Source organism: Monodelphis domestica, chromosome 5 (assembly GCF_027887165.1).
Source record: "Monodelphis domestica isolate mMonDom1 chromosome 5, mMonDom1.pri, whole genome shotgun sequence".
NCBI lineage: Eukaryota > Metazoa > Chordata > Mammalia > Didelphimorphia > Didelphidae > Monodelphis > Monodelphis domestica.
Window position 1 is genome coordinate 290,053,407 of NC_077231.1, and position 25,781 is coordinate 290,079,187.

Consider the following 25,781-nt stretch of genomic DNA (forward strand, 5'->3'; position numbering starts at 1 on the left):
CTTTGGCGAGGAGAAGGTCAGCTGCCCTTGGGAAAGGAGAAAGACAGACAATATTCCCTCTTCCTCATGGCACTGCATTGCAATCAGTAAGGCTGAAGTCCAATATCCATTGTAAACTGCAGAAGCAGGAAACCATTTCCACCCTCATACCTAGTAAGGTTTTCAGCTGCACCACGTAGAGAAAATTCCAAGAGCATTTAAAAAAGAAAAGGCATCCCTCCTCATCTCATGAAAAAAGTAGACATTTCAGAAAAGTAGCTACTGTATGACTTTTGGATTTTCTAAGTTTTTTTTTTCTTTCTTTTCAAATGTATAACACTTAATCTGCAACAATTAGGAGAACTAAAATGAGATCTCAGTCACTAGCCCCAATAATCTGTCCTATTTATCCACATTTCCCTTAGAAGTCAAGCTTTTCCCTTTATAAATTAGAGGAAATTATAGTCTTATTTGATTTTTAGGTTTTAAAACAACTGCATTCAAACAAAGTAATTTAACCTATAATGGCACTTGGGGTGGAACAAAGTAATCTAAAAACCGTGGCGGGGGGTGGGGGGTGGTTCGGTAGGGGAGGGAGGTTGGGTAGCTCAGTGGAGTGAGAGCCAGGCCCAGAGACGGGAGGTCCTAGGTTCAAATCTGACCTCAGACACATCCCAGTTGTATGACCCTGGGAAAGTCACTTAACCCTCATTGCCTAGCCCTTACCACTCTTCTGCCTTGGAACCAATACACAGTTATTTATTCCAAGACAGAAGGTAAGGGTTTAAAACAAATAAACAAACAAACCATAGATAGTATTAATGGAATGAGCCAACATTAATAAATAATTAGATCTCTAAAAAGCAATCATCAAAACAGTAATCTTATATGAAGTTTATGTATATATAAGTATATATACTTATAAGTATACATATAAGTATAAACTTATATGAAGTCTAAAACTGCACCTAAAAACATGACTGGAACACAACCAAACACTTTCTTAAGTTTATACATGTAATATTTAGTTATGAGAATACTATACCGTACATTTATTTGCTAGGGGATAGAAATAGAACAGAGTGGTAAGAGTCAGGAAGGCCCGAGTTCAAATGAAGCCTCAAACACTTACCAGGTACATGACCCTGGACAAGTCATTTTACCTCTACCTCAGTTTTCTCATCTGTAAAATGAGGATAATAATAGCCCCTGTCTCCCAGGGTTGTTGTGGGGATCAATTAAGATAATAAATGTAAAACACTAAGCACATAGTGCTTGACACAAAGAAGGAGATTTATAAATGTTAGCTATTAGAAGCTACTTTTCTTTTTTCTTTTCCATTCAGAAGTAGTTTCTATTTATAAAATGGGAAGGATTCTTGGTTCTCACAAATTGATAATGTATCATTATTAGCATTTAAAGTAGGTGCTATTAAAAAGGCACAAGCCATGTCTTCTGTAATAATTGTACCATAGATGACAAAGAACCACTAATATGAATCAATTTATAGATCAAAGGTGATGTGGCACAGTAGAGAGAAGGCCAGCCTAAGAGTAGCATTCTACCACATCTGAGAGGGTTGATAGTATTTAACATCGGAGTCTATTACAACTCTCTGGGATAGTAAGTTACAGGATAGTTGTGAATTTTTATTGGCAAATAGGGTTTCCTCATTTGGAGATCTGTGTATTCTTGAAAGCACAAATATGGAAAATGAGCGTACAAAGAAATGAATGAATAAAAAAAGTCCAACAGATACAAACACAGACCGATAAACACAAGAACAATTAGCACTGAAAACATGCAAAATCTGAAGCATATTTTGTGAAGTGGTAAGCAGAGCAAACCATGGAATTTTCATGCTTTGAAAGAATGAGGATGGCTTGACCATAACCACATATTGGACTCTTCCAATTAGTTGAAGCAAATTCCAAGGAGACGGGATTTCAGTCCCTATCTGAGTATCAGCAAAGATGATAGGAAGCAATTAGAAAACGTGAACCTTCTGAACATTATTTCAATGTATTATCAAGATATTTCCAAATTATTTTAGATATCAACAAATGATTTCCAATTAGTTTAAGTAAATTTGAAGAGAATCAAGATAGGGCAATAGCAAAACTTCTATTGTCATTACAGTGAAGTTTTGCATCAATATATCCATTAACTTTCACTGGAAAATAAAACCTAAAGCTGTGCTTCTACAAATTCTTTCACATTTAACCCAAGTGTCAAATTTATAACTAAGCTCATTATATTAGAGAAGCTATTGCCTACCGAGCAGAAAATATTCATTTCACACCTTAAATACTATAATACTATTTAATAACAGGGCTGGTCTGCCAACTATTAAAAGCCTGTTTCTATATACTGAACTACCTTAGCTTTTTATCTTGCCTTTTTAAATTACCATGATAAATTAATGTTCTAACGCTAAAACAATGACAGGCATTGATTAAAAATATATTAGTTAACAACTTTAGTATTATTGTGCAAAGTTATATTTGAACCTTCATTTTCAAAATACAATTATCATTCAGTAATACTTGAAGCTGAAATACTTTAATCTTCAAACTATACTAGGACAAAAGAAACTGCAACTTAATACTCTGCTTTCATATTATCACATCTCTCTCGAGTGGGTGCTTTGTAATACGTCTCTTATTTACTATAATTACCAAAACTACCAATATAGTAAAATATAATTTGTCAACGAAATTTATAACTATATGGGATCCCTCCCGCAACTCCCCACTACCATTTAAACATGTGCTTAATTCCCTTTTGTTTTAGTTACTATTGACTTTATAGATGTAATACTACTACTGCGAATAATATCCATTTTTAAATCACTTTGTGGTTTCCAAAGTCTTTTTTGTATGTAACAGAACAACCATGTGATAGGGGCATGGTCTGTATTATTATTTCCAATAGACAAATTGGGAAACAAAGGCATATTAATCTGTTGTTACTTGTCAAAAGTCATATGGTTAATGAGTGACAGATTCTCGACTATTACTGACTTTTTTTAAGGTATCCTTCCATCACAGATTAGTCCAAATATGGAGGGATCAAAAGATTTCAACATCATCTATTTTGATTAGATACCAGTGCAGTTCATAAAGACACAAAGTATGCCAACCTATCTCAGTAGGGCTGCTTTCGCTAAGTTCATGAAATAAATCTAACTGATGATCTCTATCTGGTGTAGCCCCATAGTGAGAATGTCACTTAGGCATTTCAACAGACTTCTGTGAATTTTAAAACTATTCCACCCTAATCAGACCATTCTTTAGAAGATCTAATTTAGCTATTTCCTCATCAGTAACAATGGAGATACTTGGAATAACAGAATCAGGTCTCAGAAACATCACATTCTCCACTGTACTCAGTTTGACAAGATTTTTAAGGTCTGCATCAAACTCAAGATTTAATTGTCTGAGGAGATGGCCTTCAACAGACATGTGCAAAAAAAAGGACAGACCTCTGGGCTGTCCTAAGTCAAGCTAAGTCCTCATTGGTACAGATGAGACGCAGAAAAGTGATGTAAAAACGTCCATATGAGGCACGTCAGTTTCTGCCTCTCTCTCTTTCCCTGGAGAGACGACTCTGGCTGGCAGTGTGCTAAGTGTTCTGACATCTTGGAGTGTTGGATGGTGAGTTTGCCCTGGAGCTGACTTCAGGTTCAGGCATCTTAGTTAAGCCTCTTTGGAGGTCAGGCTGATTCTTTACTCCTTCATACTGTAAACCTCAAATTTCCTTAGACTTATAAATGTTGGAAATTTCACCATTGGGATATTTCATACTTGGAAAATTTCTTACTGATAGTCTATTGGAATGGGAACCCCATTGGCATGGGAGGTTCTTTCTCTTCCCTTCTTAAGATTACTTTAGGACAGAAACCCTTTGCTGAACAATGGAAAGGACTTTGACCTATGCTTAAGCATAGAACAGGAATTTCTTTGACTCTTGATTGATTTTAGAATTGATACAATGGAGATACTTGGAATAAATCTCCACCCTATTCAGTCCTAATAGGATTGAGTAAGGGCTGCAGCCTAGATCAAAATTTAATTATTCCAATCTCTACCCTACTCAAGTTAACAGGATTTAGAAAGGGCTGTAGCAAAGGAGTAAAGATTTAATCATTTGAAAATATGACCTTCAACAGACATGTGCAAAAGCCATGTCTGGGCGGTCCTGGGTTAAGCGAGAGCCTCCATTGACAGGGAAATTGATGAACAGTGATTGGGAGATGTGAGGACTGAGGGGAGGCAACTTGGAGGGTTTCCTTAAAGATAGGGGGTCTGAAGACTCGGGAAGGGGGAGTCTTGGTCGGTGTGGTTCCTGTGGGCTCTGAGAAGGCTTGCTCTGAAGGAAGCTGAAGGTGGGGGCCTCTGAGACTGTTTCTCCATTTTGGACACGTGAGTAATAGGGACTGATCTCTTTTCTTTGCCCCAGCTATCTAAGGGCTTGGGCCTTTTGGCCCAGCCTAAACAGAAGGGGTATTTAAGCCCTATTCCCTTCTCTCCCTTTTTCTCTCTCTCTATCTCTAACTCCTTTCTTACTCCTATTGTAATTAAACTCCAAAAAAGGCTGACGGCTGACTTGAGTTTTTCATTTAGGAATTACATAGCTGATTCCTTGGCGACCTTAAATTAACATATATCAGTCTTTTAAAGTGATTCCCTTGTTACAATACTCAAAACCTTACTTTCTAGATCTCCTACCTTCCTGCCTGGTACTAGCCCCTTCCTTCCTCCTTCTTCTTAAAATCTTCTCTACTATATCAATTAAGTCACCATAAAACTTGGCAGCTGACTTGGGTATTTTATTATCTGAGATTTCCCTTGGTGACCACTTAAATTTAGATTTTTTTTCAGTCTCAACCATAATTTCACCCTTTACACTTCCATATATGAAGATGCAACAAAGTCCACATCTCATTTGAATATATTAAAGGTGATATCTGTCAGGCAACCATAATATTGATCTTAATCCAAGGGCTTCCACAAAGACTACATTAATCTTCTAAACGTATTAATGGTTGTTAGTTATTCTTCAATGGTAGCATTAAAAGGGGATTATACAACCAAAAAAGCACAAGCTAACTGCCTTTAAGTAGTGTTCATCAGGACAAATATGCTACATGTGATCACTGAACAACTGTTTATATTATATAATCACAGACACATGTATGAACTACAATTTGCATTACTAATGGATATAGATCGAGAGCTTACACTTTAACTTCATTTCTAAATGTCCTGGGGACCCTCTTTCATTTCTTCTAGTCAAATACTGAACACCTACTATATCTGAGAGACATGGGCTTGTTGGGGGCGAGGGTGGACATATGGAAGTTTAAGTAGCCTGCCTAACAGAAGTTTACAACACATAGGGAAGTAAATTCATAAGGGTAATTATCAAACAAGCTGATGATCACTACTACTACTATCTACATTTTTAGGATAAGATGTATCTATCCTATTATGCCTTCTCTCTTTGGCATTTATAACCTTCATAATTTTGCCCCAACATACCTTATAGCAGCGGTTCTCAACCTGTGGGTCGTGACCCCGGCGGGGGTCGAACGACCAAAACACAGGGGTTGCCTAAAGCCATCAGAAAATACATATTTCCGATGGCTTTAGCCGCTGAGAAATCACGCGCTACTTTACAGCAAGATCTCGGAAAGAAAGGGGACCCTGCCGCCCACACATTGTACTAATATTAGTTACCTATTAGCAGCTCTCCCCCAAAGAGGGGTGATGGATTTACCCTGTTGCCTGGAGACTGGACTCAAACGGAGACCCAGAGAGAGCACCCGGACGCTGGCTCCAGAGGGGTTAAGAACGAGTCCTGGAGTGGATAACTCCTGGAGTGGATAACGGAGCCAAGTAACCCCAGTAAACTGAAGCTTCAGCTCAAGCTGGAGGGAGACGACAGGAAGAAGAAGGCAGTGTCTGCGGACCCCCTCCCCAGGCAGGACTTACCTCCCACCCCAGTGCTCAGGCTGCCTCCTGCTGGATTAATATTTCTCAACATATAATTAAATATTGTTTTTGTGATTAATCACTATGTTTAAATTATGTTTGATTTGTAGCAATGAGAATATATAATGCATATCAGGTATTTACATTCCGAATCATAACTGTAGCAAAATTACAGTTTTGAAATAGCCACCAAAATAATTTTTTGGCTTGGGGTCTCCCCAACATGAGGAACTGTATTGTGGGGTCACAGCATTAGAAAGGTTGAGAACCACTGCCTTATAGGGTTACCACACATTATTCCCTTATACAAATTCTATGATCCATCCAAACTGGGATACTTGCACCTTCAGGCTCATATGTCCCATTTATGTGCCTTTGCACAGTGTATCTTACTTAGAAGCCATCTTTCCTTCAACTTCTCCATCATAGAATTCTTTTGTTTCTTAAAAAAAAACCAACCCAAAAAACAAACCCTTTGTATCTGCATCCTACCTGATACTCCTGATGGCTACTGAGTCTTTTTCAAAATTACTTTGCATTTACTTCATATGCACTTTGTGTGACAGGGAAAGTAATTCCTTGAGGGCAGGGATTGTTTTTTATTTCTTTGTATTCCCTTCATCTAAATTAGTGTTTAGTATATCATAGATACTTAGCAAACATTTGCTGATTAAATGGCTTGAGATAAATATGCTAAATTTCTAAAATCTGTGATTATATTCTATACTTGCATAGTGAATTTTGTTGCCATTAAAAATAAGCCATGTAATAAAAGAATAAACTGACTGAAACTGTTTACTGATTGAAATAGAGAGGTAAACTGTTCTCTGGCTTACTGTGTCTTGAGAGGGCTGCCTATAGGAACCTGAGGCTGCTTATTTGTAATGGAGGTAGAACAGGGATACTGAGGGATGCCATACACACAGGGATACTGGTAGACAAGGGACTGTTCTACATAGGACTGCTCTGGGGTTTACTCTGAGGTTTGCCTATTGATTCCTACTGATTGCTGATGGATCAATCTATTTCCTAACCCCCTTCTTCCCTCACTCTCTCCCTTAACCAACCTCTCCCTTTTGCCTCCCTCACCTCCCAAATCTTCATGAAGCCTTTGCTTCTTCCCTCCCTCCTGAGTGACCTATAAAGATACTTCATTTGCTTTCTCAGTCAATGGGTTTATTGGGATAACAAGATGGGAAACTAAGGTAAGAGGGATGAAGATTTCCCTAAAATATGGGGATAATTTTAGGAAGGTTTGTGGGAATAATCCAGTCACAAACTGTGACTCTGAGACAGTTAGGGAGATGGAGGACAACAGCAGTTCAAAATCTTCTTTCTTCTTCACAAGTCAGCCAGGTCTCTCAGCTTAACCACAGAAAGAAACAAAGTTCAAAATCTCTCTCCTTTTATCTCCTGGCCAGCTCAACTCTCTTATAGACCAACTCAAAAGCATCTCCCCTAATCAGCTTCCATTGTTCAGAACCAGAGACCAAAAACCAAGTCAGCCTCACAAAAGTCTCTCAGCTAGCCTAAAACTTCCAGGGAGAGAGAGTGTGACTTCCAGTCAGAGACACAGAGACTAAAAGCCCAGTTTCTCTTCTCAGTGTGGCCAGCAAAAACCCCCAACTGCCCCCTCCTGGGAACATTCCATTGGAATTTTCTCTTGACTGACATCTAGAACTAGATCTCCAGCCCTGCATTTTGGTCCACAAGTCCTACAAAACCTCTCTCTTCATGTCTCTATCAGAGCCATGAAGGGGCAGCTGGGTGGCTCAGTGGATTGAGAGCCAGGCCTAGAGATGGGAGGTCCTAGGTTCAAATTTGGCCTCAGCCACTTCCTAGCTATGTGACACTAGGTAACTCACTGACACCCACTGCCTAGCCCTTACCATTCTTCTACCTTAGAACCAATACTCATTATTGATTCCAAGACTGAAGGTAAGGGTTTGAAAAAAAAATCCATGAGAATCAATATCTCATAAAAATGAAAGGCTGCAAACTAAATACAATTTTCTAAGTATTGTCATTCAAAAAAATCTCAGTATTTATATTTTCTACAAAACATGCCCCAGTATTTAATCCTTTTTGTTTGTTTTTGAATTGTCTGATAACAAATACTCTTATTATCTCCTTTATACTTCTCTCTCAAAACATAAACACACTCAAACATTTACACAACCAAAATTCAAATTGAGAGGAAAACACTAACAAAAGTTTAAGTGGGTGTGTTTTATTCACTACTATATCATTTTGCCATGAAGTGAAATATAATGTTACTTTCTTTCCTGATAAGATCCTAAAGGAAATATTGGTAAATAGCTTTTAATACTTTCGTGAATTCTTTTTGAGCTTTCTTTAAATTCTCGTGGGCTCAGTGGACTAATAGTATAATATCTTGTGTTCACTGGCAGTAAACATTATCAAATATAAACAGAAAGCTTTAGCATTGCTATAAATTTACAGAATAAATAAGTTATGCAGGAGCTTTATGACTAACATAGTTCCTACCTGTAGGAAATGAAAGTACCATCAGAGTCTGTGGTAGGATTTATCCTTCCATTTTCATTGGATTCACCTAGAAAAGAAAAATTACAAAATACTGTGAACTTTAGATTACTCCACCCTACTGAGTCTAAGAAAACAGGAAAGTCTTAGAAAGTCTAAGAAAACAGGAAAATACTTAAGGATTAAGTATTTAGGAGGATCAACTATGACAGACATGTGCTAGCAAATGACAAATCAGAAACAATTGACAGACTCCTGGGCTATCTTAAGTCAAGCTTAAGCAACCATTAGAACATATGAGACACAGGATAGTGATGTAAAAACCGTCTATATATTTTGCGTCACTTCCTTTCTCCGGTCTCTTTCCATGGAGAGGTGGCTCTGGCGGCAGCTTGCTGAGCATGTCGGCATCTTGGTGTGGTGGCAGCTATTGTCCGGGGTTGGCAGTGAGTTTTCCTTGATACTATACTGGGAGAAGCTTTGGTAGCCTATTTCTGGTGAGGCATCTTCACTGAGATTTCTTGGAGTTTATGCTGATTCTTTTCTCCTTTACCTTCCAGACACTATCCTCTTAGTAAAGCCACTAATCTTCAAAGACCTAGTGGCAGAGGTCTTTGCATTTCCCCTGGCACAGGCCAGGCAGGAGAAATCCTGTACCCTCTTTCTCTCTCTTCTCCTTAATTCCTTTCATCTATATTAATTAAAATCACCATAAATTTCCAAAGTGACTTGGGCATTTTATTTGGGATTTTCTCTGATGTCCAAATTAATTTAGATTAGGTCACAATACTAAAATTATCCTTACAATACTCAGAAATAAGACAAGAAAAAGGAAAAGCAAAATACATCACATATAAATATCCATATATATCCACACACACATACATGTAATATTATATATTCATGATAGCTATGTTGCCTGTGTTTCTTGATAAAAGAAATTTCTCTTCAGATCCCAAAGTAAATTGCTATTGTGAACCTTAAAAATTCTCAGACCCTACTTCATAAGGTTGGGTTAAGGCCATTCCCCATTTTAAACAATGAAGGAACTTAGATCAAGAATGTGAGACTTCTACTTAGATCAGGAATGTGAGACCTCTACTTAGATCAGGAATGTGAGACCTCTACTCCACCCCTACTTAAGCCTGCTTTAGGGGAAGAAACTCCTTGCTGAACAATGAAAGATACTTAAACCCATACTTATAGTCAGACAAAAGTTCTTAAGCTGTGCCTATTTTTAGAACTAATACAAAAGGGTGCTAAGTACCTATAAAGGTCAGGCAACTTGTGAATTTACAAGGAGCAAAGAGGTGAGAACATACTCAGAGGTTTTCTGGTATGAATTTAATCAAAAATTTAAGCCTTCTTAGGTGTGAATTAAGAATGGTCTGTCCTTTGGAAAACGTCTACTGTGATTGGTAGATGTGAGAACTTAGGGGAGGTGACATAGGAGAAAATTCCCTTTATAAGGAAAGGAAAAGCTGAGTCTCAGGATAGTCTCAGAAGGACTCTGGCTGGAACTCCCTCTGAGGAGACTCTGACTGTCAGAAGAATCTCTCTCTGGAGATGGAACTGGCTAAACTGGTGTCAATCTGAACACTAGAATCTTGCTTGGGACAAATCTTGTGGTGAGTGGATAAAAAACTGACGGATCTCTTTCTTAAGGCTGGCCTAAGCTGGTTTAGTCATTTCCCTATTATTTTCTCCTAATTTCTCTTTCATTAATTCCTAATTTTGTATTAATTAAAATCTCTATAAAGCCCAGCTGACTTGGGTATATTTTCATATTTGGGAATTTTTTCCCTGGCGACCACTTTATATTATTTGATTGAAAACAAGACATTGTCTTGAAACCATATTTTCTGTGGTCACAATTTAAGTCATCCACTTTTATATCTACTACAGTTTATGTCTTCCACTATTTTAATCATTACACTATGTAAATTACTAACACACTCAAATGAGATAAATATCAATCAGGAGAAGAGACAATAAGAGTAATTTCCAACACAATGACTAGATAACTACTTATATATCACCTATGTGGCCTGAACATTGCAATCTATCATGTATAAACCCTTTAAATAAATTTGGCATTGTCATCTTGTTGAGCTCAACTATTTGGACTTCTTTATCTCCTTGCCATTTGCTTTCTAATTTGGAGAAACGTTTGTTTTGAGACTCATTATCATACTAACTCATGGGTATCTCTCCCCACCTTTGCATGAGAGGCTTCAGCCATTTCTCACATTACTCCTGGCTCAATTCATTCTATGGATTTTTCTACATTGAAGATGGTTGATGTCACCCTATCCAAGTAGCCTTTCTATTTCTCTATCCCTTGGTTTTAAGCTACTCTCGATATGTGGTCTTCCCCATTAGAATATAAAATCCTCGGAGGGAAAGACGTTTATTTGCTTGTGTTTATGTGCCCAGAACTTTATTAACACTCTATACACACTGTAATACTTCATAAGTGCTTATTCTATGTCTCTCTCCTCTCCTGCAAGACAATTTGTTGCCTAAATGCAGTATCTATCCATCTTTCATAAATTGAAATAACAGGTCGACAAGTTTTTTGTTTATTATAAGCTCAATGATGGTCTTCATCTACTAGGTTTTTCCCTACTTGGATAGTTAGATCAAACATTTATGAATACACATTGAATTCAATTAGGAGGGGCTGCAGTCTTTTGGGATTTCACATCATGAGTAAAACTCTGTATTCAAAATAGAATTATCTGAAGGAAATCACCATCAATTCACTCAATCAATAAATCTACAAGCATTTGAGGAACATGTGCCAAGTACTGGGTACATAGCATTGTACTGTCTTTAGGCATAAAAAAAAATAATTTTAAAAATTCTTTTCACCAAGAAGCTTGCATTATACTTAGAGACATAACAAAGGTAGAAGCATATGAAGAATAAATACCCCCCCCAAAAAATACAAAGTCGTAAAAAGTAGTGAAATACTAGGTATTTTGGGAGGGAAGACAGTTAAAGGATTCAAAAAATGTTTCACATAGGAGTATTGGAGCTGATCTAGGAGGAAGCATAAGATACTGAGATAGCCATAAGAATACAATCCATTTCCAAGATGAATCCAAGAGAATGCAAAGGCACAGAGACAAAAGATGATGAGTTATGGAGGAGGAACCAAAGGAAGGTCAGCCTGGCTGGATCATAGAGTATAAGAGAGGGTGCAATATCCACAAAGTCTAAAAGAAAAAAGAGGCATAAGCCAAATTTGGAGGGATCTCCAAAGTTAAGGAAGAGTTCATTTTTGAATCTAGAAGCAACAAGAAGGCCATTTATATTTACTGTACAGAGGAATGAAAAGGAAAAAAATTTGTCCTAAAATAAAATTCTTTTTCTAGTAATGTGGAAGATAGATTGGATGAGAAAAGAGTTGAAATGGGGACAACAGCGAGACTTTGTAATAATCCCGGGAAAGGGGTGAAGAGGGCCTGCATGTGGGTGAAAGGAGAGAAGGGATTATATACAGAAGATATCATGAGGGTAGAAATGGAAATATTTGACAAGCAATTGGATACATGAGATAAGATAGGGAGAGATCAATTTGAAAAACAAGATTAAGAATGATAGTGCTATGACAGAAATAGGGAAAACTAGGAGACAATGAAATCTGGTGAAAAAGCTAATGAATTTAGTTTTAGACACCTTAAGTTCAATATATCTCTATGAGAGGGGCGGAGTCAGGATGGCGGATTAGAAGCAGCAAAGGTACAGACCTCTGAATACCCTTCCTTACCAATTACAAAGAAAATGCTGCTAGGGATTGAAAATCAAACCTAACAACACTACAGAGCGAAGGAACCCACCTGCTGGAATCAATTCAAAAGGTATGGCCCCCAAAAGCTGGAATTCGAGAACAATCGGGATTAAGGTGAAGGCAAAAGGAAGGTCCCAGGACCCATCCCTCCCCCACCTAGAGCTATAAGCCTCCAGTGGCAGCAGGAACCTCTAGGCGGGCAAAGGCTCTGGTCTGGAGGGTGTACCTTGAGGGGAGGGCTGCGCCAGGCCCAGATTGTCGAACACAGATGGTAAGGAAGGAGCTGGAGAGGGAGCGAAGAGCCGGAAGACTGGTCACAGCTGCTGAGAACCTCCATATTGCTCCAGCCTTCCAGGAGGTTTCGGCCTCAGATCACACCCAGCCAAACCCAGCTGAACTTAATCCCATCAAAAGTCCTCACAGGTCAGGGAAGCCAGAGTTACAACACCCATCCCTCAGGGACTGCAGGACTTTAATCCAATCAGAAACCTCCAGAAGACAGGGAAGCTGAAACTCCAACACCCCTCCCTACAGACTGCACTGTCCTGACAAAGCTCCAAGAGGGGATACTGACAGAAAACCACAAAACCAAAACAAATGAGAGGAGCAAGAGCACAGACAAATACAGGGAATAAAGCAGGGGTAAGTATGAGCAAACAACAGAAAAAGAAGAAAGAAATTACAGTAGACAGCTTCTACAAAGGCAAAGGACAGAGAGCAAATGAAACAGAAGAGGACGGATCATCAAACAATAAGTGAGAAATCACAGTGAATTGGATACAGGCTTTGAAAGAACTCAAAATGTAATTCAAAACACAATTAAGAGAGGCTGAAGACAATTGAGAAAAGAACTTAAAAACTAATATAGGTCATCTGGAAACAGAAAATAGTGCCTTGAAAGCCAAAATCAACCAGCTTAAAAATGAGGCAAAGGAGATGAAAAATGAGGCAAAGAAGATGAAAGATGAGGCAAAGGAGATGAGAGATTAAGTAAAGAGAATGAAAGATGACCTCCAGAGAAAATCAGACCAGAAGGAGGACGACCAAAAAGCAAGGAATGAAATTCAATCTTTAGGAACCAAAATATAACAACTAGAATTAAGTGACCTCACAAGGCAGCAGGACACTATAAAACAAAACCAAAAGAATGAAAAGACTGAGGAAAATATGAAGAACCTCATTCACAAAACAAAGGATTTAGAAAAAAATCATTCAAGGAAAGACAATTTAAGAATCATTGGTTTACCAAAAGACCATGACAAAAGAAAAAGCCTGGACATAATACTACAGGAAATTATTCAAGAAAACTGCCCTGATATTCTAGAACAAGAGGGAAAAGTAGAGGTTGAAAGAATCCACAGATCACCTCCTGTACTTAATCCCCAACTGACAACACCCAGGAATGTTATAGCAAAATTCAGAACTATAAGACCAAAGAAAAGTTATTACAAGTTGTTAAGAAGAAGTCAATCAGATACCATGGAATCACAGTGAGGATAATACAGGATCTGGCTGCATCTACACTAAAGGACCAAAAGGCATGGAATATGATATTCCGGAAAGTAAGGGAACTAGGTCTACAACCAAGAATCTACCCAGCAAAACTGACTATATTCTTACAGAGGAAAGTATGGTCATTCAACAAAATCAAAGAATTCCAAGAATTTATGAAGAAAAGACCACACCTATACAGAAAATGTGATGCCCAAGCATAGAACTCAAGAGAATCATCAAAAGGTAATTAAAAAAGAGGGAAAAATAAAAACAGAACAAAACAAAACAAAAAAAATCTTTTTTAAGAGACTCAATAAGTTAAAATGATATGTATCCCTATAAGAAAAGAGGTCATTGGTAACTCTTAAAAATTGTTATTATCAATCTGGGCAGCTAGAAGAATTATACTTAGAGGGAACAGTGACAACCTGTATAGGATAAAAGGACAAGACATAAATAGGTATATAGAAGTAGGTATGCATAAATACATACACACACACACACACACACACACACACACACACAACTAGAGCTAAAAAAAGGGCTTAATACTAAAAGAAATGTGAAAAGAAACAAAAGGGGGTAAATTTATATGTGACAAAGAAGCTCATGGAGGAAGGACGGAAAACATCAATACACTGGAAGGGTAAAGAAGTTGGTGATAGGAAATATTTAACTCTTATGTGCATTGAAATTGACCCAATGAGGGAAGAACAATCCAATCCATTGGGGCAGAGAATAGATCTGCACCCTATATGGGAGGAGAAGGGTAACAAACAAACTGGTGGGGAGAGAAGTAGTACAAGGATGGGAAAGGGTGGGGGGGTAGTTTTATTTTTTTAAAGACTGCAAAGAAAATAAGGGTGGGTAAGAAGGAAGAGGGGTAGAAAGGGAAGTATAATAAGGGTAGGCACTAGGGGAACTGATTAAAAACAAACATTGGGATAAAAGTAAATAGTGAAAGAAGAAAAGGTAGAACTAGGAGTAGAAATCAAAATGCTGGGAAATACACAGCTGGTAATAATAACTCTGAATGTGAGTGGAATGAACTCACACATAAAACGCAAGCGAAGAGCAGAGTGCATTAGAATCCAAAACCCTACTATATGGTATCTAAAGAAACACACATGAGGAACGTAGATACACATAGGGTGAAAGTAAGAGGATGGAGCCAAATCTATTGGGCATCACCTGACAAAAAGAAGGCAGGAGTTGCAATCATGATATCTGACAAAGCCAAAGTAAAAATAAATCTAGTTAAAAGGGATAGGGAAGGGAATTACATCCTGATAAAAGGCAGTACAGACAATGGGAAATATCAGTACTCAACATGTATGCACCAAATGGCATAGCATGCAAATTTCCAAAGGAGAAACTAGTGGAGCTCAAGGATTAAATAGATAGTAAAACTATACTAGTGCAAGACCTGAAACTTCCTCTACCCAAACTAGATAAATCAACCCAAAAAATAAATGAGAAAGAGGTAAAAGAAGTGAATGAAATCTTAGGAAAATTAGAGTTATTAGATATGTGGAGAAAAATAAATAGGGACAATAAGGAATATACCTTCTTTTCAGCAGCACTTGGTACATTCACAAAAATTGACCATGTATTATGGCATAAAAACATATAACATTGCAAACAAATGCAAAAGAGCAGAAATAATAAATGCAACCTTCTCAGATCACAATGCAATGAAAATAATAATTAGCAAGGGTACATGGAGAGGTAAATAAAAAATTAATTGGAAACTAAACAATACGATTCTCCAAAATTGAATAGTCAGAGAACAAATCATAGAGATAAGTAATAATTTTATTGAAGAAAATGACAATGATGAAAAATCCTTTCAAAACCTATGGATTCAGCCAAAGCAGTATTCAGGGGGAAATTTATATCCTTGAGTTCATATATTAACAAATTAGGGAGGGCAGAGGTCAATGAATTGGGCATGCAAATTAAAAAAACTAAGAAATGAACAAATTTAAAATCCTCATGTGAAGACTAAATTAGAGATCCTAAAAATCAAAGGACAAATTAATAAAATTGAAAGTCAAAGAACTATTGATTTAGTAAATAAGACTAGAAGCTGATACTTTGGAAAAAACAAATACAAGACAAAGTACTGGTCAGTCTAATTAAAATAAGGAAAGAAGAAAACCAAATTGACAGTATTCAAGATGAAAACAGAGACCTCACCTCTAATGAAGAGGAAATTAAGGAAATCATTAAAAACTATTATGCCCAATTATATAGCAACAAATATGGCAATCTAGGTGATATGGATGAATACCTACAAAAATATTAATTTCTAGACTAACAGAGGAAGAAATAGATTACCTAAACAACCTCATATTAGAAAAAGAAATTGAACAAGTCATCAAAGAACTCCCTAAGAAAAAATCCCCAGGTTCAGATGGATTAAAAAATGAATTCTATCAAACATTCAAAGGAAAACTAATCCTAATAATATACAAACAATTTTACAGAATAAGCCAAGAAGGCATTCTAACAAATTCATTTTACGACACATATATGATACTGACCCCAAAGCTAGGCAGGTCAAAAATAGAGAAAGAAAACTATAGACCAATTGCCTTAATGAATATAGATGCAAAAATCTTAAATAGGATACTAGCAAAAAGACTTCTGCAAGTCATCACAAGGATTATTCACTATGACCAGGTAGGATTCATACCAGGAATGCAAGGATGGTTCAATATTAGGAAAACCATCCACATAATAGACCATATTAACAAGCAAAACAACAAAAATCACATGATTTTCTCAACAGATTCAGAAAAAGCTTTTGATAAAATACAACACCCATTCCTATTGAAAACACTAGAAAATAAAGGAATAGAAGGGCCTTTCTTAAAAATAATAAACAGTATATATTTAAAACCATCAGCAAACATCATCTGCAATGGGGATAAACTAGAAGCCTTCCCAATAAGATCAGGGGTGAAACAAGGATGCCCATTATCACCTCTATTGTCTAATATTGTACTAGGAACACTAGCAGTAGCAATTAGAGAAGAAAAAGAAATTGAAGGTATTAAAATTGGCAATGAGGAAACCAAGCTATCACTCTTTGCAGATGATATGATGATTTACTTAAAAGAATCCTAGAGAATCAACCAAAAAGCTAGTCGAAATAATCGACAACTTTAGCAAAGTTGCAGGATACAAAATAAACCTGCATGAATTATCAGAATATTTCTATACATGCCTAACACATTTCAGCAGCAAGAATTAGAAAGAGAAATTCCATTTAAAACCACCCTAGACAACAATAAATACTTAGGAATTTATATGCTGAGACAAATACAGGAACTATATGAACACAACTACAAAACACTCCACACAATTAAAACTAGATCATGGGTAGGATGAGCTAACATAATAAAAATGACAATCCTGCCCAAATCAATTTACATATTTAGTGCCAAACCCATTGAACTACCAAAAACCTTTTTTACTGAATTAGAAACAACCATAACAAAGTTCATTTGGAAGAAGAAAAGATCAAGGATATCCAGGGAAATCATGAAAAAAAAATGCAAAGGAAGGAGGACTTGCAGTCCCAGATCTTAAACTATACTATAAAGCAGTGGTCATCAAAACAATTTGGTACTGGCTAAGAGACAGAAAGAAGGATCAGTGGAATAGACTTAGGGTAAATGACCTCAGCAAGATAGTCTATGATAAGTCCAAAGAGTCCAGTTTTTGGGAACAAAATTCACTATTTGATAAAAACTTTTGGGATAATTGGAATACAGTATGAGAGAGATTAGGTTTAGATCAACATCTCACACCCTACATACACCAAGATAAACTCAGAATAGGTGAATGATCTGAATATAAAGAAGGAAACTATAAGTAAATTAGGCGAACACAGAATAGTATACTTGTCAGATCTTTGGGAAGGGAAAGACTTTAAAACTTTAAAAAGCAAGAGCTAAAAAAAAAATCACAAAACATAAAATGAATAATTTTGATTACATCAAATTAAAAAGGTTTTATACGAACATTAGTTTTAATGCATCCAAAATTAGAAGGGAAGGAAGAAATTGGGAAAAAATCTTCATTCAAAATCCATTGACCAAGGTCTAATTATTCAAATTTATAAAGAGCTAAACCAATTGTACAAAAAACCAAGTCATTCTCCAAATGATAAATGGGCAAGGGACATGAATAGGCAATTTTCAGTTAAAGAAAACAAAACTATTAATAAGCACGTGAAAAAGTGCTCTAAATCTCTGATAATCGGAGAAATGCAAATCAAAATAACTCTGAGGTATCACCTCACACCTAGCAGATTGGCTAACATGACAGCAAAGGAAAGTAATGAATGCTAGAGGGGATGTGGCAAAATGGGGACATTAATTCATTGCTGGTGGAGATGTGAATTGATCCAACCTTTCTGGAGGACAATTTGGAACTATGCCCAAAGGGCAATAAAAGACTGTCTGCCCTTTGATCCAGCCATAGCACTGCTGGGTTTGTACCCCAAAGAGATAATAAGGAAAAAGACATGTACAAAAAATATTTATAGTTGTGCTCTTTGTGATGGCAAAAAAAGGGGAAAATGAGGGGATGCCCTTCAATTGGGGAATGGCTGAACAAATTGTGGTATCTGTTGGTGATGGAATACTATTGTGCTCAAAGGAATAATAAAGTGGAGGAATTCCATGGAGAGTGTAACAACCTCCAGGAACTGATGCAGAGCGAGAGGAGCAGAACCAGGAAAACATTGTACACAGAGACTGATACACTGTGGCACAATTGAATGTAATGGACTTCTCTATTAGTGGCAATGCAGTGATCCTGAACAACTTGGAGGAATCTACGAGAAATAACACTATCCATATCCAGAGGAAACACTGTGGGAGTAAAAACACTGAAGAAAAACAATTGCTTGATTACATGGGTGGAAGGGATATGATTGGGGATGTAGACTCTGAATTAACATCCTGGTGCAAACATCAACAACATGGAAATAGGTTCTAATCAAGGACACAAGTATTATCCAATGAAATTGTGTGTTGGCCCTGGGAAGGGTGGGTGGAGGGGAGGGAGGGAAATAATGTGATTACTGTAACCAAGGAATAATGTTCTAAATTGCCTAAATAAACTAATTCAAATGAGAAAAAAAAATACATCTCTGTGAGATCAATTTTGATATAGCCAACAGGCATACCAATTCAGCTCTAATTTAGAAACAATCTGGGGGTGGGGGGACAGCTGGGTAGCTCAGTGGATTCAAATCAGGCCTAGAGATGGGAAGTCCTAGGTCAAATCTGGCTTCAGACACTTCCCAGATGTGTGACCCTGTGCAAGTCACTTAACCCCCATTGCCTAGCCCTTACCACTCTTCTGCCTTAGAACCAATATGCAATATTGATTCTAAGACTGAAGGTAAGGTTTACAAAAAAAATCCAGAAAATATACTCTTTTCCTCCCATTATTTTCCTTTAGTTTTATTTTACTGATTTCTTTTGGAATGTTATTGCATGATAAATTCCTACTCTCATAGAACCCTCCCTTAAAATTAAGAAAATATTAAAGTAAAACTAATTGATAGTACAACTAAATCTGACCACATATGTGACAGTCTTCATTTAGTATGATCCAATCCCTCCTATCAAGAAAAAGCAAGAGAAATAAGAAATATCCTTTAGGGAAAAGACTTGAAAACATTTCCAAGGAATAGAAAATGACAGAACTAGATTCATCACTTCTTTAATTAATTTTTGTGAAGTCAAGGAAAGTTGAACTCAGTTAAGATAGTTTTATGAAGATTAAATTTAACTCTCCCCTGATTGTGAAAATGAAATTAACTCCCCTGCCCATTTTTAGATTTAATCACCAAAGGTGTAAACACTCCATTCACACTTGAATGGGGGAAGATCTGAGACCCACATGTGCAATAGTGGGTGACAAATCAGAATTAAACTGATTGCCCCCGGGCAGTCCTAAAGCAAAGCTTCAACTGTGATTGGTAGATGTAGAATTAGGGGAATGCACAGGAAGTGACAAAAAAGAAAGTGTCTTTAAAAGGGAGTGACAATTTCCTGAATGGAGTTTTTACTTGGAGTTCTACTTAAAGTTGAACTTCCTGTGAGAGACAGTTCTTCATTCTTTGGAGTTGAGACTAGAGAAGAATCTACTGGGTGGACCTAAGACCCTGTTCCTGGCAAGGCTGTTCTTAAATCTCTTCCTTTGGACCGACACATGGTGAGTGAAAAGGCTGACTCCTTTCCTAGACAAATTTTGAGGAAAAAAAAAAACTAGCCTCAGGAGAGTCCTACCTCTTCAGGAAGACTTCCCCAGGTCCTCAGCTTTGCTGAGGCCAGCTAAGGACTAACTCTCCCTGGGAGTAAATTACTTAGTGCTTAGGCTAGATATCTTACCCTATCCTCTCTCTGATTTTCTTACTTCATTCTTTCTATATTTTGTAAATAAATTGTAAATAAATCTCTTTGGAATAAATTAAATTCCTGGAGACCCTATGTTAAAGTATAATCCAGTTCAATCTTTTTATATAATAAAACTCCTTTCCCTCCTCATAGTTGTGATACAAACTGAATAGTCACTAATAATATAGTATTAAATTTATTTTAAAAAGACATTTTTTGAGAGATACATTTTACAACATTGGGAAAAGTTATTTTTCCTTATATATCCTCTAGGACCAAGCTGGATCACAGCACTGAACCTAAATGCCTTTTAATGATTTTTCATTGATTTGAATAATTGCATACCTTGCTTTCCTGACTTTGTTTCTCTTATCTAGCACTGGTTCATAAAAGTCTTCTCATCTCTGAATTTTTCATATTCATTTTTCTATTATGGCCTCATTATCATCACAAGAAGCAGTTATGTATCGCTTTAACATAATAAATATTATATCATTTTATCCTTACAACATCCTCAGGTGGTAGGTACTATTATTTTTCTCATTTTACAGGTGACATAACTGAGGCAGACAGAATTACGTGAATGGCTCTATCACACAGTAAGTGCCCGAGGCTGGATTTGAACTCAAGTCTTTATGACTTCAGGCCCAACATTGTTCACAATGTTCTACCTAGGTGCCCCTAGGTAGTATGTGTCACAATTTCTTTAGCATTTCCAAAAGGGTTATGTTCCTCCTTTGATTCCATTTGTTTTATTGTTGATTTTTTAATCAAACAAGTAAGCTTTCTTGATGTGTATATATTTTTTAATAACACCATAGCATCAGGAGTGTCCATCTCCCCTTCTAAGAGGAGCAGGGAGAAGAGGAAAAAGCACAAACTTGTCAGTCCTCCAAATCAGCTTGAAAAGATGTGGAAGAACATGTCTGAGGAGAGAGGTGGGAGTACTTTCTCATATCTCTTCTTTCCAGTCATACTTGTTCCTCCTAATTTTTGACCTTCACTTATGCTGTATAAATGTTTTTTCCATTAAAACTATTGTACTCACTGGCTACACTGTTTACGTGGCTTTGCTGATTTACTCTGCAACAGTTCATGTAGCTCTTTCCTCGCTTCATCACACATATCATTGCTTATAATGCAGTAATACTCCATTACATTCATTTACCACAGTTTTTTTCAGCTATTCTCCAAATCAAAGATCAACTACAAGAAGTATGGCTCTTGAAAATTATGGCTTTCTGGTCTCGTTGGAGTATGAATGTCAAGGAATCTCTGGGTCAAAGGACACAGATATTTTATTCAATCTATTTGTATAACTACAAATTGCTTTCCAAAATAGTTGTATTGATTCACAACTCTATCAACAATTCACTAGTGCAACTATATATATTGTTACAACCCTTCCAATGTTGATCATTCCCAACTTTTATTATATTAGCTAATTAATTACTAACTAACTAAAAGAGTATAAGATAAAAACTTATGGTTGTTTTTATTAGGATTTCTTTCATTAGTAGTGATTTGAAGCATTCATTCATGTGGTTATAAATAATTTACATTTCTAATGCTGAAAAGCCTTGCCTTTTCCTTTGACCTCTTATCTTTTGTGATATGGATTTTAGTCTATGCTGTATTTGTTGTTTATGTATCTTGGATACAAAATCCTTATCAGAGATTATAGTGATTTACTATTTTAAAAAGGAGACTTCTATGAATATTAGAATTTCATTTGGTATCTTATTTTACTTTTTTAATTCCATGGTCTATATGCCCAGGAGTAAGAATGTTGTTTTTATAGAATTGTAATTTCTCTCACCTGAGTTGATTTTCATGAATATAAATAAGCTTCTTCAAGAAATTTTGAGAGGTCTTCTCAAATTTTGTTTGCTGTCATTCCATCTTAACATTGACATGTTCTTATTTTAAGGTGACTTGGAGTTGGTTTTTTCCTTGTTTTTAAACCCTTATGATCTGTCTTAGAATCAATTGTGAAGATTGAATTTAGCTCTCCCCTGATGGTAACAATGAAGGTACTTGGCTCTTCCTTGATGGTAAAGATTAAATTGTAATCCCTTATTTTTAGATTTTAATTCCCCAAAATGTAAGCACAATACTTAAAGTTGAGTATGGAGATCTACTCATTTGGGATTTTAATCACAAAAATGTGTGAACACCCATTTCGTACCTTGAGTGGGAAGTTTGTGACCCATGTGTGAAAAGAGTGGGCAGTTCTAGAGTGGAGTGTCAGCTCTGATTGGTAGACGTAAAAATTTAAGGGAAGTGACACAAGAGAAAAAGGTCTTTAAAAATGGAAACAGACACACACACAGACACACTTGGAGTGAAGAGACACACTTGGAGTAGAGACTCACACTTGGAGTGGAACCTCCTGTAAGAAGCAGTTCTACTGGAGTTAAGGCTGATAAAGAATCTGCTGATTGAACTGACACGTGGTGAGTATAAAGGCTGACTTTAGTAATTCATTTTGGGAATTTAGTAATTAAATCCCTGGTGACTAATTAAATATATTCAGATCAACCATAAATTTAACACAATACAGTGTATTGGTTTAAAGGATAGTATAGAGGTACGGGTTAGGCAATAGGCATTAAGTGACTTGTCCAGGGTCACAAATCTAGCAAGTATCTGAATCTAGATTTGAACCAAGAACCTCTGGTCTCTAGGCCTGGCTCTCAATCCACTAAGCCACCTAACTACCCCAAGGTGAACTATTTTAAACAAAGGTTTCCTATAAACTTTTATCCTACTGCCTCTAAAAGCTTCAAGAGACTATATATTACTAATAACTTTCCATTGTCAGCATCTGAAAAATGTATAAATGATTACATATCCTAAAGCTGTGTAGTCCAGAGTTTAGAAAAGATCATTTTTGTAGATCAGTTTAGGGTTTGCAAAGCACTTCACCTATGTCACTTAACATGACCCTAAGAACAAATCTGTAACATAGGTGTTATAATTATTGCCATTTCACAGATAAAGAAATTTAGGCAGGGAACAGTTAAGCAACTTGCCCAGGGTCACAAAGGTACTGAATGGGTAAAGACAAATTTGAACTCAGGCCTTTTTGACTCCAAGTCCAATATTCTATCCATTAGGTCATCAAGCTACTTTTAAAAAAAGTCCACAAAATATTTATTTACTCAATCCAGTGATTTATGAGATCTTGGATAGCAAACAATATTAGACTGTATTTATGTCTGATCTTTTTTCAATTTTTTTTTTAGTGGGGAGGGGATATAAATAGGCAAATACTATGTAATGGAGCATTGATTTTTTGAGCAGAGAGAACTCTTATTGTGGGAATTCCCTTCAACAACATAGATCGTACAACAACTAAGTAAGTCCAAAGCACCCTCTTGAGTTACCAAGGGTTAAATGACTTGCCCTAGAGCACAATGCTAACATTAGAGGTAAGGTTTAAACCCAGATCTCCTAGTCTCCAAGCCCAACTCTCTATTCTTTATGCCTTATTGAAACATATAAGATGAACAGCTCGTTGAAATGATTTCTTAATTGGGTGCCATGTCTACCTTTCATTTTAATTGTTTCTCATTATTTAGTAACTTCTGGTTTAAAAACATTGCTAGTATGTAGCTATCTGATGTAGAAATGATTCCTACATTAACAATCATGTTTGCCTGACTAAGAAAAGAGTCAACTTCATTTATCTAAAGATATTTAGTACTAGCCACATCCAGCATCGGTCAGTTCTATTCTTGAGAAAAGCATTATAGATAAGCATAAAGCTTCTGGATGGTCCACAAGTCTTTAGTCTTCTTGCCTTTTTTACTTTTGACTCATGCTTCCCCAAAATTGTTCAGTACTTCTTCACACCTTTGCATTGAAGTCACTAAGTATTTAAGTATATGTTGATTTAATTTGGGGTGCCATAAAATTCTTCCCAGAATTTCTCTACATCCTCATGCTCTACACCATATGTTGGCACATAAGTTGCAATTATCTTCGTGGTTCTCTCTTTACAAATCATGAACATGACAATGGAAGAAAAAACCCACCAAAGCATCCTATGAATTGCTGGGATTTTTTTTTTACCAACTCTAAGTCTTTTATTTGCTTTTTTAAGGATGTATGCTATTCTTTCATTCAGTTGCAACTTCCTTTTCTGGATTTGAGCAAGAAAGTCCAAAATAATTTGAATTAGTACCTTCAGTGCTATGTTACCTTAATGGTCAATGAAGCAAGAGCTCACATTTAAAAGCCACAATTAATAAATATTCATAGATGGTTTAAAAACTATGAATCTTAGCATCATCTTCCCTAAATTTTTTTTTATCATTGTCACCACTAAAAAGGAAGGGAGTTTCATTCAACTGAAATGAATTTTAATTTGTTTTTGGCTGTAGGATTGTCATATTTATTAAGCATCTACTATGTCCCAGACTCTGTGCTACGTGTTAGAGATATAAAAGAGGCAAAAAACAACAGGCAAACAAATGTGAAAAAATAAGTTCTAGGTAGGATAAATAGGAAGTAATGAAAAAGAGAAAGCACTAAAATTCAGAAGGGTTGGGAAAGGCTTCTATAGAAAATGGGACTTTAATTGAATTTTAAAGTCTTAAAACCAGAGAAGCAAAGAGGTATAAATGAAGAGGGAGAGCAGGCTTTGCTGTCCAGAGCCACAGGTAGAGGTCAAGAGGCCACCATTACTAGATCAAATTGTGCATAGCAGTGAGTGGGTAAGAAGACTGGAAATGAAAGCAGGATGGGGCTAGGCTCAGATGGGTTTGGAAGGGCAAAGAAAGAATTTTATATTTGATCCTCAAAGTGATAGGGAGTCAATGAAGTTTAATGAGTAGTGGGGTGGAGAGTAACATGATTGGACCTGGACTTTAGACTACTTTGGTGGTTGAATGGAGGATGAATTGAAATGGGGAGAGACTTGAGGCACATAGACAAAATAGTCTAGGTTTGAGGTGATGGGGACCTGCACTAGGACAGGGACAGTGTCAGAGTAAAGAAGGGGGAAAATTGAGAGATGTTGCAAAGATATAGTTGACAGGCTTTGGCAATAGCTTGTATATGGTAAGTGAGAGAATGAGGAGTATAGAATAACACCTAGGTTGTGAGCCTGAAGGTCTAAGAAAGGCTACTGTTGCCCTCCACTAGAATAGAAGGGGAGGTTTAGGGAAAAAGAAAAAGCCATTGAGTTCTGCTTTGGACATATTGAGTTTGAAATCTGTTGGTCGTTTAGTTTAGTACGTTTGAATGGCAGCTGGAGATCAAACACTGGAAATTAGCAAAGAAAATAGGGAGTTTTGAGGATTTCCAGCATGGAGATGGCAATTTAATCTATGGGAACTGATGAAATCACCAAATACAAAATGAGAAGGGAGAATAGTCCAGGACGAAGTCCTATGGGAACATCTGTGCTTAGAGGTTATGATCTAGATGAAGATCCAGCAAAGGAGAATAAGTAGAAGTGGTGGGAGAGGTAGTAGAAGAATAAGGAGAGAGGGTATCCTGAAAACCTAGAAAGAAGAAAATATCAAGGGGAGAGCGATGAATAGTGTCAAAGGCTACAGAGAGGTCAAAGAGAATTGGGAA

At 36.7% G+C, this 25,781-nt stretch overlaps 1 protein-coding gene across 33 annotated transcripts in view; it reads right to left on the reverse strand.

Annotated features, from left to right (window-relative positions):
• The window catches only part of TBC1D5 (TBC1 domain family member 5), a 682,585-nt gene that overhangs the window by 284,391 nt on the left and 372,413 nt on the right, over nt 1-25,781 (reverse strand). For all 33 annotated transcript variants that reach the window (XM_016426458.2, XM_007505143.3, XM_056800296.1 and 30 more), the window contains one exon: nt 8,484-8,550. In XM_016426458.2, coding sequence (XP_016281944.2) covers nt 8,484-8,550 — 67 coding nt within the window. The remainder of the gene's footprint in view (nt 1-8,483; nt 8,551-25,781) is intronic.